Here is a 17401-nt window from a genome sequence, read left to right as displayed (position 1 = left end):
ACAGACTTAACTGGATGCCTTAGCATTAAATCACAGTGCATTACTTCCATGGGTAATGACTGTAATGAAGGCAAATATTTAGCGAAACAGGAGGGCAATTCTCTTGTATTTTTTTCTCTTTATGCATTTATGATGCATTTTGGAATGATGATGTCTGCTTCATGTTTTATGGTCAGCAGTAATTTATTTTAACTTTTTTGTTTTGTATCTGTATAGGTTCTACATTCTTCTGTGGTAGCTCACATTTGAAAAATCCCTGTATGTTGTAGGCTTCCAGCCATGGGAACTCTGAGCCACCCAAACTCTTGATCTGGTCTCTCTCTCTCTCTCAATTGGATCAATCGGGATTTTGGATGGTCCAAACCAGTCTAAATGCTTATCACTTCAGGATGGGGAAAGAAATTAAGGGGGTGGTATGGAATCTGGTTGGTTAATTAATCTGACTATTCTGTCGCTCATATTGTAGAGTGTGTACAGGAACAACACTTGGAATTAGCACAGACAACTCAGAAAAGCAATTATTTTCTTGTGTAACTGGGTTGTTAACGTTCCCTCAGCTCACCGGTAAAAATGCTTCTGAAGTTTGAAATGGCAATGGCAAAAAAAAGTGTGCAAAGGCTTGTTGAAACCAAACCTTGTGCAATGGAATTGCTGCAGTATTGGCTTACTGACACAAGAGGGCAGAGTAACACCAGGAACAAACCAATTCTGAACAAGGAGCAGAGCACAACATGTCCTGCAATGGTGACATCGAACTAAGCCTCAAGGAACTGAGGATTAGCAAGTAAACAAATAAACTGTTAGTGTTACAAATAAATAAAAAAAGTCAGGGGTGTTCCCAGGATGTATTTCCCTACGCAAAAACACGCTTTCCATCTGCAGAATTCACTACCTCTGAGTGTGGTGGATGTTGGGATACAATAAATTTAAGGAGGAGATAGACAGATTTTTACTCAGTAACAGGTTGAAGGAGTGGGTAGGAGTTAAGGCCAACATGAGATCAGCCAAGATCGTATTAAATAGCAGAGCAGGCTTGAGAAGCTGAATTGCCTACTCCTGCTCCTAGTTCTTATGTTTTTTAAGTCATGGGAGGTTTCACCCACAGAAACAATTCAATTACTTGACAGTTTTACAAATCAGAGGTCTGTCACGTAAATGAACTGGAGATTGCAAGTTGGAAATTGTCTTGGGTAACAGTTTAAAACAAGTGATATCACTTGGAGTGCCAAGTATATTCCCTTGTATAAAACTGTGACGTAGCATGAGTGTAGGGCATAGATTCCAGTAAGCAGCTATCGCGATTCCACTTGTTACATGCTGGTAATGATGTTCTGTCCCGTTTGAGGTGTAAAGAACTGATTCTCTACCTTCAATTACCTGATCATAAAAACCTCATTGTGCAAGTAGTTTTCAAATGTCTTCTGGAAGGCAGCCTCCTCTGCATCTCGTTTAAGCTGCGATTCAGTCTTTGGACACGCACAGCATTCACCAGGGATGTGATTCGCATCGGTCTGGTTTCGCTGCTGGTTGTCCTCGGCATCAGCATGTGTTGTAGACGCTCGTGATGGCAACTTTAAACCTAGAATCAGAGAATCACAGAGTGACTTACAGTACAGAAGGAGGCCATTCAGCCTCTTGTATCTGTACTGGGCCCATAAGCAACTCAGCTCAGCCCACTCCACCACCTTGCCTTCTCCTCCTAAAAAACCTGTTCTTTTCAGATCATTAACCAATTCTCTTTTGAAAACCACGATTGAATCTGTCACCACTACTCTTCAGGCAGTGAATTCCAAATCCTAAACACTCGCCAAGTAAAATGGGCTTTTTCTCATACCACCATTGCTCCTTTTGCAAACACCTTAAACTGATGCCTTTGATTCTTCACCCTTCAGTTTCTCCTGATCTACTCTGTCCAGATCCCTCCTGATTTCTAACATCTCCATCGAATCTCCTTTCTAAAGGGAGCCTGAAAGCAGAAGAATTAAGAAAAGAGTCTTGTTGCTTCACTGGGCTGGCTACCTCAAGCTGTAACTATAACCAGGCCACGTAAGGATGGCAGGTTTCCTTCCCTGAAGGCCTCTAGTGAACCAGGTAGTTCTGTTGAATTGAAATTTTGCCACATCCCTTGGTGGGATTCAAGCCCATGTCCACACAACATTAGCCTGGGGCTCTGGATTCCTAGCCCACTATGTCACTACCTCTCCATGCATTGCCACTTCAGAGAATCACATGGGGAAGGAGGCCCTTTGGCCCATTGGCCAATTGTGTGTATGCTAGCTATTTGGACACTTAGTCCCTCTCCTCATCTCCAGAAAAAGATGCTGTTTATTTCCATTTGTACAGTACCTTTCACAGCCTGATGACCTTAAATATTTTACAACCAGAAGTGTAGTTGCTGTCACTTTGTAAGAAAACGCACTTCTAGATTTTTCAATCAGACATAAAACTCAGTGTGATGAATGAATGAAAAGTTCATCTCTTTTTAGTTTCATTTATGCATGTAGTTTTATTTTAAAAAAAAGTTACTTCTTGGGATGTGCACATCACTGGTAAGGCGAGTATTTGTTGCCAATCCCAAACGGCCATCCTTACCTGTCTGGTTTACATGTGACTCCAGAATCATAACCATGAGGCTGACTCTTAACTGCCTACAATGGGATGGGCAATAAATGCCAGCATGACCAGAGACCACTTCCCTTGAACAAATTTGCAAAAACTGCAACACCTCCGAAGGCAATAGGCAGGGGATCATAAATGACATAAAGGGGTGGCTCGGTGGCTCAGTGGTTAGCACTGCTGCCTCACAGCGCCAGGGACCCAGGTTCGATTCCACCCTCGTGCAACTGTCTGTGTGGAGTTTGCACATTCTCCCTGGGTCAGTGTGGGTTTCCTCCGGGTGCTCCGGTTTCCTCCCACAGTCCAAAGATGTGCAGGTTAGGTGAACTAGCCATGCTAAATTGCCCTATAGTCTCCAGAGATGTGCAGGCTAGGTAGGTTAACCACGGGGAATGCAGGGTTACAGGGATACGGTAGGAGGGGTGAGGCTGGGTCAGATGGTCTGCAGAGGGTCAGTGTGGACTCGATGGGCTGAATTGCCTGCTTCCACACTATAGGGATTCCATTCTATTTTATTAATTTCAGGAACCACACATCCATTTGGAGTGGTCTAAATGTCACTACACATTGTAGCAGTTCATGCAGCCAGATGGGAGGGCTGACACTAAAATGGTTAAGACCCCATATGGACAAACCGATGGCTACTAATTATGTTTCCCCATGTGTGAGATCATCAAAGTAGGGAACAGTTTAAAAACAAGGGGCAGCTGATCTAAACAGCAATGAATACTGCTTTTCCTCCTGGAGAGTTGTGAGGCTGTAGAACACACCAAAAAGCAGTGGAGGTAGAGTCATTGAGTACTTTTAAGGCAGAGGCAGATAGATTCATAATTTACACCTTTAGTTCAACTGGGTATGCTCACCCAACGTCTATTACCAGCTTACACCCAATTTGCAACTTACCCTTCTGGCAGTAATCAAACTCATACAGTTCACTGTCCTCTGGCTGCTGTTGCCAGAACACCAGGTAGTGGGTGATATTCCCATTGCGATCTGTTGGAGGCTTCCACTTTAGAATGATCTGGGAAGAAGAGTTGGACACAGATATGGGGTCCAATGGGACTGAAGGAGCTGCAGAGAGAACAGGGATGATTCAGAACTTTTTCTTTTGAGGGGTCACAGAACAAGATGTGCAATAAGGAACGGGAAAAGACCCTCTAATCTATTCAGCCTATTCCAGAGAACTGAGTTAACCATCAATTGTGGAACGGTACTAAACAAGTCTCCAGGCCCAGGAAATTCAAAGCATGTGCGTGTATATGTACATGGTCGCATGCACACACATGTGCGTGAGCATTGGCGATGGGAGAGAACTCAAAGTTCCGAGGCCTCGTGAAATAAACATCCAATTATACACACACGTCAAAACGTAACGTGAACAATAAGAATGGATCAGATTTATGTGGCTACAAGCACTGTGGATTTGCGGTGAGATGTCAGCTCCTGATTTATGTTCTCCTGCTCAGAGTAATCACGTTATTGAAACAGCATCGAAAGAATGAACAAAGAGAGGCACATTGTTTGGACACAGTGGAGGGATTTTTGAAGTAAATTCACACTAACACATCCAACACAAGATAAGTGAAGCAGTCACTGGCTTGGGAGAGCTCAATTATTTAATTATCTGACGGAGATTCGGAGACCAAAGAGAACTAAACAACACGTGAAAGTTGTGCGCTAATTAAGGGATAACTGGGTGAATATATCATGGGAACAAGTTAATTAGTGTGTTGGAGTTTGTGGTTTCTGGATTAGCAATATAATTCTGACTAGAAAAGTAAATGACTGGACTCTGCCTCAGCATCATTTTATCCTCTGATAACCTGAAGCAACACTGTACAGAATAATGGCAATCATATTTGCAAATTGAGAGCACAAAAAAAAATAAGGTGCTCAAATAACCCACTTTCTAAACTGAGTACACTTCAATCTTTTACTGATGTTGCACAGAAAGTCAAGTTGAGGTTTAGCATTCATGTGAACAGGGATGAAAAGGCTGAGCAGCGTTAGGCATGCAAAAATATTATGTCAGCATTTCAGAGTCATACCTTCTAGCTATTTAGTTTCATCATATATATTTCATAGAAAAACATACAGCAATTTGGAAAGCAAAGTTGATTGAACGTGGGCCATATTCTGTAAGGCTAGCAAAGAAGCCAAAAGTCAATACAACATGGTGTTGCAGTACCATCACTGGTGAAATATCACATGAAACATGCGTGTAATGATGGGCGTTAATGACACTTTCGTGCAGGAGACTATCAGCAAAAGGTGCATAAATTAATTAGACATAGTTTTAAAAACTTACTGCCTGCTGTGGTGCGGATGTAGACAATCTCACTTTTAGCTCCATGATCGTGCTGCTCGTCACTTATCGTGAGCAAGGTCTTCACAAAGATTGCGTACTGCGTCCAGGGTTTGAGGCCACGAAGCAGAGTGCCCGGGTTCTGGAGCTTCCCTTCTGACCGTCCAGGGGGTTCTACATCAACAACCTTCCAGCTATTTGACCCACAGGCATCCTGTCCATCAAACTCTGTCACGTTCTGATAAGGGCTGTTCCAGGGAACACAAAAATAAAGACAGACCCATCACCCAACTGGTAACAGGTGATTCTCTGCATTCCCCACACTTCACACAATAACTCAAAAATCACCCCGTTTTATAAAAAGGCAAATTCTAGGAATAAGGATGCCACAAGCAAGGCCAACATTTATTGCCCAACTTTTTGTTGGCCTCAAGCAGATGCTGGTGAGCCACTTCTTGAACTGTGACAGTCTTTTTGGCAGAAATACACCCAAAATACTGTTAAGATGGGAACTCCAGGATTTTGACCCAGCAACAATAAAGGAACAGCAATATAGTTCACTATCACTGCATCACAAGAGCCCCTTCCTGTACACAGCCGAATGGGTTGATTAAAAACATCTACATCTGTGACCATGTGGAAGGATAGATGACCTAACAGGAGTGGTGGATGGACTGCATACCAAACGGGCTGCTTTGTCCAGGGTTGCGTCAAGCTTCAGTGATGTGGGGCTGCATATGTCTAAGTAAGTGGACAGCATTCCATTACATTATTGCTGTGCCTTACAGAAAGAGCTTTGAATGTGAGGAGGTGAGCCAGCTGGCTTAGAATTTCCAGTCTCTTATCATGCTTTTGTAGCCAGTACATTTATGTAACGAATGCAGTTCAGTATCTGATGCTAACCAATATCCCAACAATGCCCATTTGAGATAGGTGATCACGTGAAAACTTCAGACATATGTCCTGCTTTACTTAAAAAAGAAAACTTAATTAAATATTTAAGTTTTTTTTGTTGTGTTAATGTTTGGGAGTAACTTGGTGTTGATAATGCTCCCATACCGCCTACCACTAACACTATTAAGATCTAAATTTGCCTTTTTCACTGCAAGTTGGCATGGTAAAAGTTGAGTGATATTTTAGTTTAAAGCACAGCATACACCATCAGAACTTAAAGTCAGAAGATACAAGACACTAGGGTATAGTCCAACAGATTTATTATTTCGGAGCGCTGCTCTTAGAAGGAGCAGCACTCTGAAAAGTTGTGATTTCAAATAAACCTTGTGTCATGTGACATCAGACTCTGTCCACCCCAATCCAACAACGGCACCTCCACATCATCAGAACTTATGAGTGAGCTGCGGTTACTTGCGACATGCTCCTCACAAGGTAATGACTCCGTTCTGTTGCAGAATCTCTCACACACCCACAAAGATATGATGCAAAGAAAAGAACACGACATATTGGTAGTGTACTGGATTTACTGCTAACCCAGAGCAGGATATCTTCAATAAACAGACAGCCCTATAACATACTCACGCTTCCTTGAAGAATACCATGAAACCCAAGAGATCTCTGAAGTCCGGTGGCCAGTATGGCTCCCATTTCAACATAATTTTATCCGTCCCCGTTTTATTGGAAACAAACCTCAGGAGCTGGCTTTCACCTAAGTCAGAGAAGGGAGAGAAAACACTATGAATTTCTTTTCTCTCTCTCACACACTATCAATTTGTGCTTACAACAACATAGCGAGCAACTTTTTGTTCAATCCCAATGTTGACTGCCAGCTCTACATTAATTAAATAGCATTTATATATTGAATGATTTTTTTGGATAAGAAACTAAGGGGTTTCTATGGAAATTTGACTCAACAAAGGAAGGGCTTCAGCAGAAAACAGAGATTAATAACATAACTTCTAACAATTTCCGTTTTGAAAAAAAGTGGGAGGAAAAAATGCTCGAAATGCCGAACAAATTAGGAGAGACCGAAAAATTAGCTCAAAGATTAAATCCATTTACATGCTGGTCATTTAGAATTAATAACGGAACCACTGATTCCAAGTCAGAGGGGAAACTGAGTGAAGTTCTATACGAGTAATGCTGCAGGTTGAGAATCAAGGATTTAGGGTCATAACGTCTGCTAAAATTGAGACTCATGAGTGTCACAAACCAAAGCATACATATCTGCATTAGTTATGCCTGAGGCAAGGGTACTTACAAAAAGATCTGAGATACTTTTGAGCTGGATGTGTCACAAAAGTGATTTTGGAAAAATCAATAAACCATTTGAACAGCGAAAATCTCAAAGAGCTTTTCACACTATGAGCCACTTATAATCAGACATTGCTCGGTTGGTAACACTCATGCCTCAGAATCAAAAAGTCATAGGTTCAAGTTGCTGCCAAGCACATAACCCCGGTCAACACTTCAGTGAAGCATTGAAGATGTGCTACACTGTGGAGATGTCATTTTTCAGTTGAGACTTATTTAACTGAGGCCCTTTCTGCTCTTTCAGTTGAAGTAAAATCACCATAGTCTTTCTCCCAGAGGACTATATGGCTGCCCTGTCATGGTTTAACTTAGGGGTCACCATGCCTCTGGTGAGGGGACAGCTTCAGATGGAGCATTCTTGGCATTAACCTCAACTGATGTGAGAACTGAACTTGTGCTGTTGGCATCAGTCTGCATTACAAACGGGCCATTCAGCCAACCGAGCTAACCAACCCCAAAATGCAAAAGACCCCAGTGGAATGTTCCCATTAAGAATAAAAGTGAAATACTGCAGATGCTTAAAATCTGTATAAAAACAGAGGGAGCTTTATCATGGCCAATATTTATTTCACAACCTCAAGTCACAAGCTGATTAAGTGGGTCATATTATTTCATTGCTATTTGTGGGGTAATGCATGGCACAAGTTAGCGACAACATGTTCCACACTACAACAGTGACAGCAATTCAATTACTGAGGCTACTAACCCATCCACGGCAGTTTGTGTGTGTATTAAATAAGCCAAGACACAATATGGGCATTCATTTGATTTTAACGTAATCAGGAAGAGACGGACTCAGAGACATTAATCTAATTTACACATTTTACGCCCAGTTTACATTTGAACATAACATTATATATAACCTTCTGAAATGGTTTTGATCCTTATACCCAAACAGCTTCCCATCCCTTTTTCTCCCATATTAATTTGTTTCTGACAGCTCCTGGTTTCCTCCAAGTTCCTCTTTTTTGACTCTGCTTCAATGAAGCATTGGTGTTATAGCTCCAAGTCAGATTGGTGGGTGACTTGGAGGGTAACTTGCAGATGGTGGTGCTCCCTTGTCTATTATGTTCATTCTTTCAGATAGCAGGGCTCACAGGTTTGGAATGTGAAATCAAAGGAGCCTCAGCGAGTTGTTGCGGTATATCGTGTGTACAGTGTACACTGCTGCTACTGAGATCCTGTTGCGCACACAGACTCTCTTTCTCCCCAGACAGACACACACACACACACACACCTATGTATAGATATCTGTAATGTCTATGAGGTGAATTTGCATTTGCAGATTTGTAATTGCAGATACATTCTATTTTGTTCAAAAGGTACACAATTTGTAGACAGTCAACGTGGCATTTTATAAATTCCTACTTTGGCTCCAAGTTGATACGCAGCCAGATTTTAAACAAGGCCTCATACCTAAAATGCATTATCTGACCTGGGATGTCACCTCTGGGATTAGTGGGAATTGATAAAACCTTTAGATATCTTGGGGCAGTGAAGTGAAAGAAATTCAGGTATTTGCAGATTAATCCTTTCTAACTGATTAAAGATTTAATGGCTATCTTAGAACATATCAGTTCGATGACACTTTGGTCTTTTGTTTATAACTTCTGTGTCTGATGCCACCTCTCTCACTGACAACTGAAGGAGGAGTGAGACTCCGAAAGCTTGTGTCTTCAAATAAACCTGTTGGACTATAACCTGATGTCATGTGATTTTTGACATTGTCCATCCTAGTCCAACACCAGCACATCCACATCATGGAACATAGAACATAGAACATAGAACATTACAGCGCAGTACAGGCCCTTCGGCCCTCGATGTTACGCCGACCTGTGAAACCAATCTGAAGCCCATCTAACCTAAACTATTCCATTATCATCCATATGTTTATCCAATCACCATTTAAATGCCCTTAAAGTTGGCGAGTCTACTATTTTTGCAGGCAGGGCATTCCACGCCCTTACTACTCTCTGAGTAAAGAACCTACTTCTGACATCTGTCCTATATCTATCACCTCAATTTAAAGCTATGTCCCCTCATGCTAGCCATCACCATCCGAGGAAAAAGGCTCCCACTGTCCACCCTATCTAATCCTCTGATCATCTTGTATGTCTCTATCAAGTCACCTCTTAACCTTCTTCTCTCTAATGAAAACAACCTCAAGACCCTCAGCCTTTCCTCATAAGACCTTCCCTCCATACCAGGCAACATCCTGGTAAATCTCCTCTGCACCCTTTCCAATGCTTCCACATCCTTCCTATAATGCGGTGACCAGAACTGCACGCAATACTCCAAGTGCGGCCGCACCAGAGTTTTGTACAGCTGCAACATGACCTCATGGCTCCGAAACTCAATCCCTCTACCAATAAAACCTAACATACTATACGCCTTCTTAACAAGGCTATCAACCTGGGTGGCAACTTTCAGTGATCTGTGCACATGGACACCGAGATCTTTCTGCTCATCCACACTACTAAGAATCTTACCATTAGCCCAGTACCCTGTTACTCCTTCCAAAGTGAATCACCTCACACTTTTCCGCATTAAACTCCATTTGCCACCTCTCAGCCCAGCTCTGCAGCTTATCTATGTCCCTCTGTAACCTGCAACATCCTTCCGCACTATCCACAACTCCACCAACTTTGGTGTCATCTGCAAATTTATTAACCCATCCTTCTACGCCCTCATCCAGGTCATTTATAAAAATGACAAACAGCAGTGGCCCCAAAACAGATCCTTGAGGTACACCACCAGTAACTGAACTCCAGGATGAACATTTCCCATCAACCACCACCCTGTCTTCTTACAGCTAGCCAATTTCTGATCCAAACCGCTAAATCACCCTCAATGCCATGCCTCCATATTTTCTGCAATAGCCTACCATGGGGAACCTTATCAAACGCTTTACTGAAATCCATATACACCACATCAACTGCTTTACCCTCATCCACCTGTTTGGTCACCTTCTCGAAGAACTCAATAAGGTTTGTGAGGCACGACCTACCCTTCACAAAACTGTGTTGACTATCCCTAATCAAATTATTCCTTTCTAGATGATTATAAATCCTATCTCTTATAATCCTTTCCAACACTTTACCCACAACCGAAGTAAGGCTCACTGGTCTATAATTACCAGGGTTGTCTCTACTCCCCTTCTTGAACAAGGGGACAACATTTGCTAGTCTCCAGTCTTCTGGCACTATTCCTGAAGACAATGACGACATGGAGGGAGAGAACATTTTAGATTCCCCTGTGGAAAACTTATCACATCAAGCCCACACCCACCCAGGGAAGATGGAATGATTGGAACCAGATGGACCTTATTGACTGAGATCTTTAATTGAGGTTGTTAACCTTTGCTAATCAGGAACCCTGGCTGGGAGACATAAGTAGGGGCTTCAGAATCTCCTGACTTCAGGGACTGACTAAGCTGGTTGGCCACAGCCGATGTACTGTGCACATATTTGTAAAGGGTGAACTGGTGATGGGATACCAGCCTCTGCAGTTATTTCAGAATAAAACTAGGTTGGCGAGGGAGTCTAAATCTACATTATCTTCCGCAGTATTACAGCTCTGTGCTAAGTCCCAATTTTAATTCAAGCTCATTGTTTGAACTTGCATTGTCATATTGAACCTTTCTTGGTGGCAGCCATTGGGCAGAACTTTCCTGTATCTTTTCTGTGCTGAGCCTGACACGCTGCCCTACCAGTGAGATAACTCATCCCATCAGCTGCCAATCAGCTCATTAAGGACTGACAGGCGAACCAGGAAAAATATCACAGCCTGGACATTGGTGACTTATGTTGCTGGAAGCCACTGGTCAGAGGCTACTCCTTGCAGGATTCAGTGCATTTTCTCATGTAGTACAGGTTGTGGGCGTGTCACAGGCAAGGCAGTGGGGGATAGTTTGAAGACGCCACTGTCTAGCCCACCACAAAAAAAGCAAAGATGATAATTCAAAGAAGCTCTGGGTAAATGATAAACTGTCAGAGGTGCAGGCTTCCGGCTGAGACAATAAACCGAGGCCCCCATTGACCTAGTTGGGTGGGTGCAAAATGTCCCGTGGCACTATTTCGTAGAAGAGTGGGGGAGTTCTCCCCAGTGTCGTTTGTTCTACTGATAGTCATTACTGAAGCAGGGAGCATGAGTCATCCACAACTGCTTAACTGTATTTCACAGTTCAATACAAATTCCAGTCTGCTCTCTTTCCCTTCCAGGCCAACTCCTCTTAATGGGGAAAACCGGCTTTTTGCTTACATAAAATGACCCAGTCGCCTAATTTAACAAACAACAAATTACCCAAACATTGCCCAGTAGGGGGGGAAAACCAGGTCTTTGTCTTTGTCCAGCCACACCAAAACACCCAATTAAACAACTAAGCAAGTCATAATTAACAAGCACCACCCATCAGAGGTAGTGTATCAATAACAAAAGGGAGGAAGGGTGCGGGAAGGATGGAGGGTTGAAACAAAATGGTATTGATGGGGGAGTTAATGCACTCCAGGCCCGAGGTGCCCACATCTCTCCAAAAATGTTTGTGGGAAATCACAGCTTTTCTTTTAATCTCCAGAGATGCTTTCATGTACCAGTGAACAGTTTATGTTTCCACCAGCAATCACCTGTTTTTCCTTTACCCCCTACCACTAAATCACTCATGTTTCTGAATCATTTACTCATTTTCATGCAAAACCCATCCAGGGCAGTGCAAAGACATTAAAAGTGAGGGAAAGGTAGGGACAGGGCTAAGTCAAAATGTAGTTGGAAGAGAAAATAAGGCATTCCACCCTCTGTGGTCCTCACTTTTTTCTAAAAGTACACAGGAAAACCCAACTTTTTTTTTCCAATCAACCTGTTCAAAGATGTTCTTACACATCTATGGAGCAGGTGGAACTTGAACCTGGGATTCCAGGCTCAGAGGTAGGACACTACCACTGCACCACAAGAGCCCTTAAATTCAGGCCTCTGTGTTTGGTGGTCTCAGCCAAGGGTGTGCTGTGCATTGCAGTTAACGGGACTGCTACAGATACTTTATAATGAACCTGTTCAAACAAGTTATTACACACCTCTTGAGCAGGTGTGGCTTGAGCCCAGGTATCCTGCTCCAGAGGTAGGGTCACTACCACTGTACCACCAGACACCCTTATATGCAATGACAAGCACCAAATGCTCTATATGATTCATTCTTAAATGGACCATTGTTGACAGTATTGTTATAGAATCAGAATCCCTACAGTGTGGAAGCAGGCCATTTGGCCCGTCAAGTCCACACTGACCTTCTGAAAAGCATCCCATCCAGACCCCCCCCACAGCCCATCCCTGTAAGCCCTGCATTTCCCAAGGCTAATCCACCTAGCCTGCACATCCCTGGACACTATGGGCAATTCATTGTGGTCACCTAACCTGTACATCTTTGGACTGTGGAAGGATAACAGAGCAACCAGAGGAAACCCTCGCATATACAGGGAGAGTGTGCAAACTTCACATGGACTGTCACCCGAGGGTGGAATCGAACCCAGTCTCTGGTGCTGTGAGGCAGCAGTGCTAACCCACTGAGCCGCCATGCTGCCCAGCATTTATCTCTCAACCAACATCATAAAAAGAGATTCTCTCAGCATTATCACATTGCTGCTTGTGGCCACATTTTATCTGCATGTTGGCTACCGTGTTGTCCACATTACAACAGGACTGCACTTAAAAGCATTCCCTTGATGGTAAAGCACTTCATAAATACAAGTTTTTCTTTCTTGATCGTTCTCTCTAACAGCCAATTTCGAGTGCCCATGTTTGTAGGTGCATGGAACGACCTATTGTTATATGTCCCTACATTGCCCGTATCGAATGTCCACATACAGGCACCTCCCAATGGCTGTTTCGTGTTCATGTCTTAGGGGAATGAAATCAACACAATTACTGTTCCCCTGGAGAAGATTGAGAGGCCATCTGATAGAGGTATTCAAAATCATGAAGGGCCTGTAATCAGTAGTTAGGAAGTATCCTTGGATATTCTCAGGAGGATCAAGAGCAAGAGGGCAATTGGAGTGGGCAAGGTGATTGACAAAAGAAACAATAGAGACATGAAAGAGAATCTCGTCTCACAGCGGTGAATTATGTTCTCAAATTTACAATCTAAGTGGTGGTGGCAGATTCAACGGAATGATTTAAGAGGGATTTGGAGGGAATTACATCATCTGAAAAGAATCTGCAGACTTATGGGGTGAAGGTGGGGGAGTGGCACGAGGCGCATTTGCTCATTCAGAGAACTGGCTAGGGTGTGATGGGCTGAACAGCCTCCTTCTGTTCTGTAACCATTCTATCCTTAATGTTGCTGGATGCTTAACGTTCTTAATCATAAGGCTTAACTGGTAAGTGGACAATTGAGCTACCCAGGCATGACAACCAAGGGGAAATTCATGGTATCTTACAGCAGTTTGTATCCAATACATCTTCCGGTTGCTCAAAATAGTAAGAAGTTTGAACGGGAGTAATCAGATGTAGTTATATCCGAGGAGAGACAGAAAATGGCAATTCTGGCTGCAAACCCAGATGTCTACACGAGCCTGACAGGCGCCCTGATGAGTTTTGTTTTTCTAAGAAGTAAGCTTCACGAATTACTACCATCAGGCACTCAAACTGAAATCATTTGGCCAAAACCTTAAATTGAAAGAACATTTTAGAAAAAATAACCTCAGTGCCAAGTCACACAGGGAAAGTGGCAGGCGATTATGAGGTAAGGAGCCAGTGGAGATTGAAAGAGAAGCAGCAAGCGTCAAGCAAAATACTTAAGCAGATTCAGTCCAAACAAACACACCTCAACAAACTCACAACAGAATAAGATTCAAATCAAGTACTACCTTGTCTGACAGCTTTAGTCAGTCTCTGAGCCATCAAGAAATTCTCAACAGGGGAAGATGAAAATAGAGTTTGGCCATCGATCTTCTAATTAAGAACTTGCCCTCCCCATCTTTTTAGCCTCATTCATCTCATTAACATCTGTTCCTCAGATTTGATTCTTGCAGACACACCTTTCCTACTCTTAATCTAGCCACTGGCAACCAAGTGTTCAATTGCTTACTCACATCCCAAATCCACTTTCATATCCATCTCATCAGACAAACCTTTTGCAATTTCTCGCTACCTCTTTTCCTCGAGATTGGAAAATATTGGGAATAAATTTGCAATTATTGAAAGGCACGAGACCAATACCAGGAAATTACAGACCTGTTAAAGATGCAGCAAAAGAGGATCTAGAGAAATTTGATCTGATCAGAGAGCTGCCATGGATTTGCAAAGGTTAAAGGTACAAATAATTGCTTAGCGACACAGAACCTAAGCAAGACACAGAGGAGAAGCTTTTCAACTTTCACTCATCAGGGCTGGGATGCAAGAAACTAAACCTAGAAGGGAACAACAATCTACACAGCATGAAATGAAGGTTCCGATAGGTTGGTATGCAGCAGGAACCAAGTGACAATCTTAGTCAGCTGATTAGATTTTAATCAGCTAAGACTTAGCTTCTGCTGCATCTTCATGCCATACATAGCTAAACCAACCAGCACCGTCTTCTCATGCTGCACACACTGACATTCCCACTCCAATCCTGGCTTCCTGCATCCCAGTTCCGATAAAAGAAAGATGAAAAGCATCACCTTCATGTCTCATTTTAAGCAATGTCAAAGAGTAGGTCTTGTCCAACGAACATAGTTTAATTTCATGAACAGGTAATAGGAGTCAGGACAATGTCGACACACCTAATTAATGCAGACAACCAGAAGATATTCTTTGGAGAATTGGCTGGGCAGTAGAAAACAGAGAATGAGGATAATGGGCACATACTCAAATCAGGAGATATGAGAAGTTTTGTCCCATAAGGTTCTTTACTAGGGCTGCAACCATTTTTATTAATAATTTGGACAACACAATAGAAAGCTGATCTCAAAAAAACTCGGTAAAATACTAAATAATGTACATGTAAACATAACTTTACAGAAATATGAATTGATTCTGAGAGAACAAAATGCAGGCAGATGGATATCAACGGAGAAATGTTTGAGATCATCCATTCTAGATCAAAAATGGACACATCCAAATACTAAGTGGTGAAAAGACAAGAACAGTGGCAGTGAAGAGAGATTTAGGATTCATGTAGGCAGATCATAAACTGTAGTAATCAGCTGGTAAAACATAGTCAAGAAATAAAACAATGAGATGTCAATCTTTATGGGCAGAGAGTAGTTTTAAAAAGTAGTTTTAAAAAGTAGTAACAGAGAGTACAGTATGAACGGAACTACAGTTACACAAATTCCTGGTTAGACCAGATCTGAATATCTGTGTAAGGTAAAGTTGCCACAGTTCCAGAGGACCACAGGATTGCTCTCTTATTAGAAAGAGATGACTGGTGGTGAGATTAAGCTGACAGTCAGCACACCTCAGGCAAAGGGAGAAGTTAAGAGAGGGACATTCATGGTGACCTCAGCCATTGTGGGAATTGAACCTATGCAGTTAGCATCACTCTGTATCACAAACCAACTGGCTAGGCAACTGAGCTAACTGTCCCCTACGTACAACACTGGATTTTGAACCCAAAAGATTGTAATAGCCGTGCAGGAGGTGCAGTGAGATTCACCAGGGCTGCTAGGGTTAAATTATGAGAAGACATTACATAAACTTTATATACTTTAGATCATTTTATATTCTGGAATATAGCAATTTAAGGGTGATATGATTAAGACTTTCAGGATTTAGAAATAAGGAGATCTTGTGAAGCAATGGGTAGTAGGCCTGCCACTGAACCAGAAGCTCCAGATCAGAGTCCCTCACCAGGACTTGACAGGCATGAAAGTTGTGCTCATAACGCAGCAGCTAAACCTAATAAATCATTCCATGACACCTAGGGAAGGCACTAAGAATATGCAAGTCTCCAGAGCCTTGTCAGTCATGGTTGATGTAGAGTGGTATCCCTCAAGTTACAGGCTTGCAAATTATTAAAGTCAATTACGGAAACAGGCACTTCATTCGTGGAATTCCTGAGTATTCCTGGCTAGGCCAACATTTATTCCTTATCCCTAATTGCCCAGGGGCCGATTAAGAGTGAACTGGTGGGATTACAATCAGCAGTGATTACATATTCACAATTAGACCAGCGTTTTATTTCAGAATTCTTTTACTGAATTCAAATATCATGTCCTGTCATGGTAGGATTTGAACCCAAGTACCAGGAACATTAGAACATAAGAGAGCATAAGAAACAGAGGCAAGAATAGGCTATTCTGCCCCTCAAACCTGACCCATCATTCAATAAATAATGGCTAATCTTCCACAGGGCTCAATTCCCCTCTAATCTTCAATATTTCTAAAATCTACTTACTGCCTCCTTATAAATTTTCAGTTGTCTAGCAGCCACAACTTTGCGGTGGAGAATTTCAGGCACTCACTGGCCCCTGGGAAAAGAAATTTCCTCACACCTTAGCTTTAAATGAATGTCCCCTTATTCTGTTTCTGTCCCATAATTCAAAACTCACTCGCTAATAGAAACATCTTCTCAATATCTACCACGTCAATCCCCCTGAATCTTGTATGTTTCAATAAGAACACCTCTCAATCTCCAAACTGTAATGAATAAAGGCTAATCTTTTTAGCCATTCGTGATAAGTCAACCCCTTCACTCCAGAAATCAGCTTAGAGAATTCTTTTTGAAATACCTCCAATGCCAGTATATCTTTTCTTAAATATGCAGACCAGAACTGTGCACGGTGCTCAGGCCTCACCAACACCCTATACAGTTGCAACCAGACTTCCTTATTTTTAAACTTCAATCCCCAAGCAAAACAAAAGCTGAAATTCTGAGATAGCGAGAATTGCAGATACTGGAGTCAGGGATAACACAGTGTGGAGCTGGAGGAACACAGCAGGTCAGGCAGCATTAGAGGAGCAGGAAAGCTGATGTTTCGGGTCGGGACCCTTCTTCAGAAAGGGGGAGGGGGAAGGGAGCTGGGGAATAAATAGAGAGGAGAGGTGGGGCTGGGGAAGGTAGGTGGGATGGTGATAGGCAAGCGTAGGTAGCGAGTGGTGGGGATTGGTCAGTGAGGTGGGAGTTGTGGATAGGTGGGAGAGAAGATGGACAGACAGGTTGTGTCAGGTGAAGGAGGCAGGGATGAGAGGGAGCATTGGACATGAGATAAGACGGGGGCGGGGGGGGGGGGGGGGGGGGGG

At 42.7% G+C, this 17401-nt stretch overlaps 1 protein-coding gene across 1 annotated transcript in view; it reads right to left on the bottom strand.

Annotated features, from left to right (window-relative positions):
• LOC109915409 (insulin receptor-like) overlaps window positions 1–17401 on the bottom strand; it is a 272296-nt gene that overhangs the window by 37289 nt on the left and 217606 nt on the right. The window contains exons 7-10 of the mRNA XM_048613938.1: window positions 6458–6584; window positions 4925–5169; window positions 3520–3687; window positions 1378–1579 (exon numbers count right to left, since the gene is read on the bottom strand). Of these exons, the coding sequence (XP_048469895.1) occupies window positions 1378–1579; window positions 3520–3687; window positions 4925–5169; window positions 6458–6584 (742 nt within the window). The remainder of the gene's footprint in view (window positions 1–1377; window positions 1580–3519; window positions 3688–4924; window positions 5170–6457; window positions 6585–17401) is intronic.

Source organism: Rhincodon typus, chromosome 29 (assembly GCF_021869965.1).
Source record: "Rhincodon typus isolate 14 chromosome 29, sRhiTyp1.1, whole genome shotgun sequence".
Lineage (NCBI taxonomy): Eukaryota > Metazoa > Chordata > Chondrichthyes > Orectolobiformes > Rhincodontidae > Rhincodon > Rhincodon typus.
Note: the sequence above shows the minus strand (reverse complement) of the source record. Positions and strands in the feature narration are given on the sequence as shown.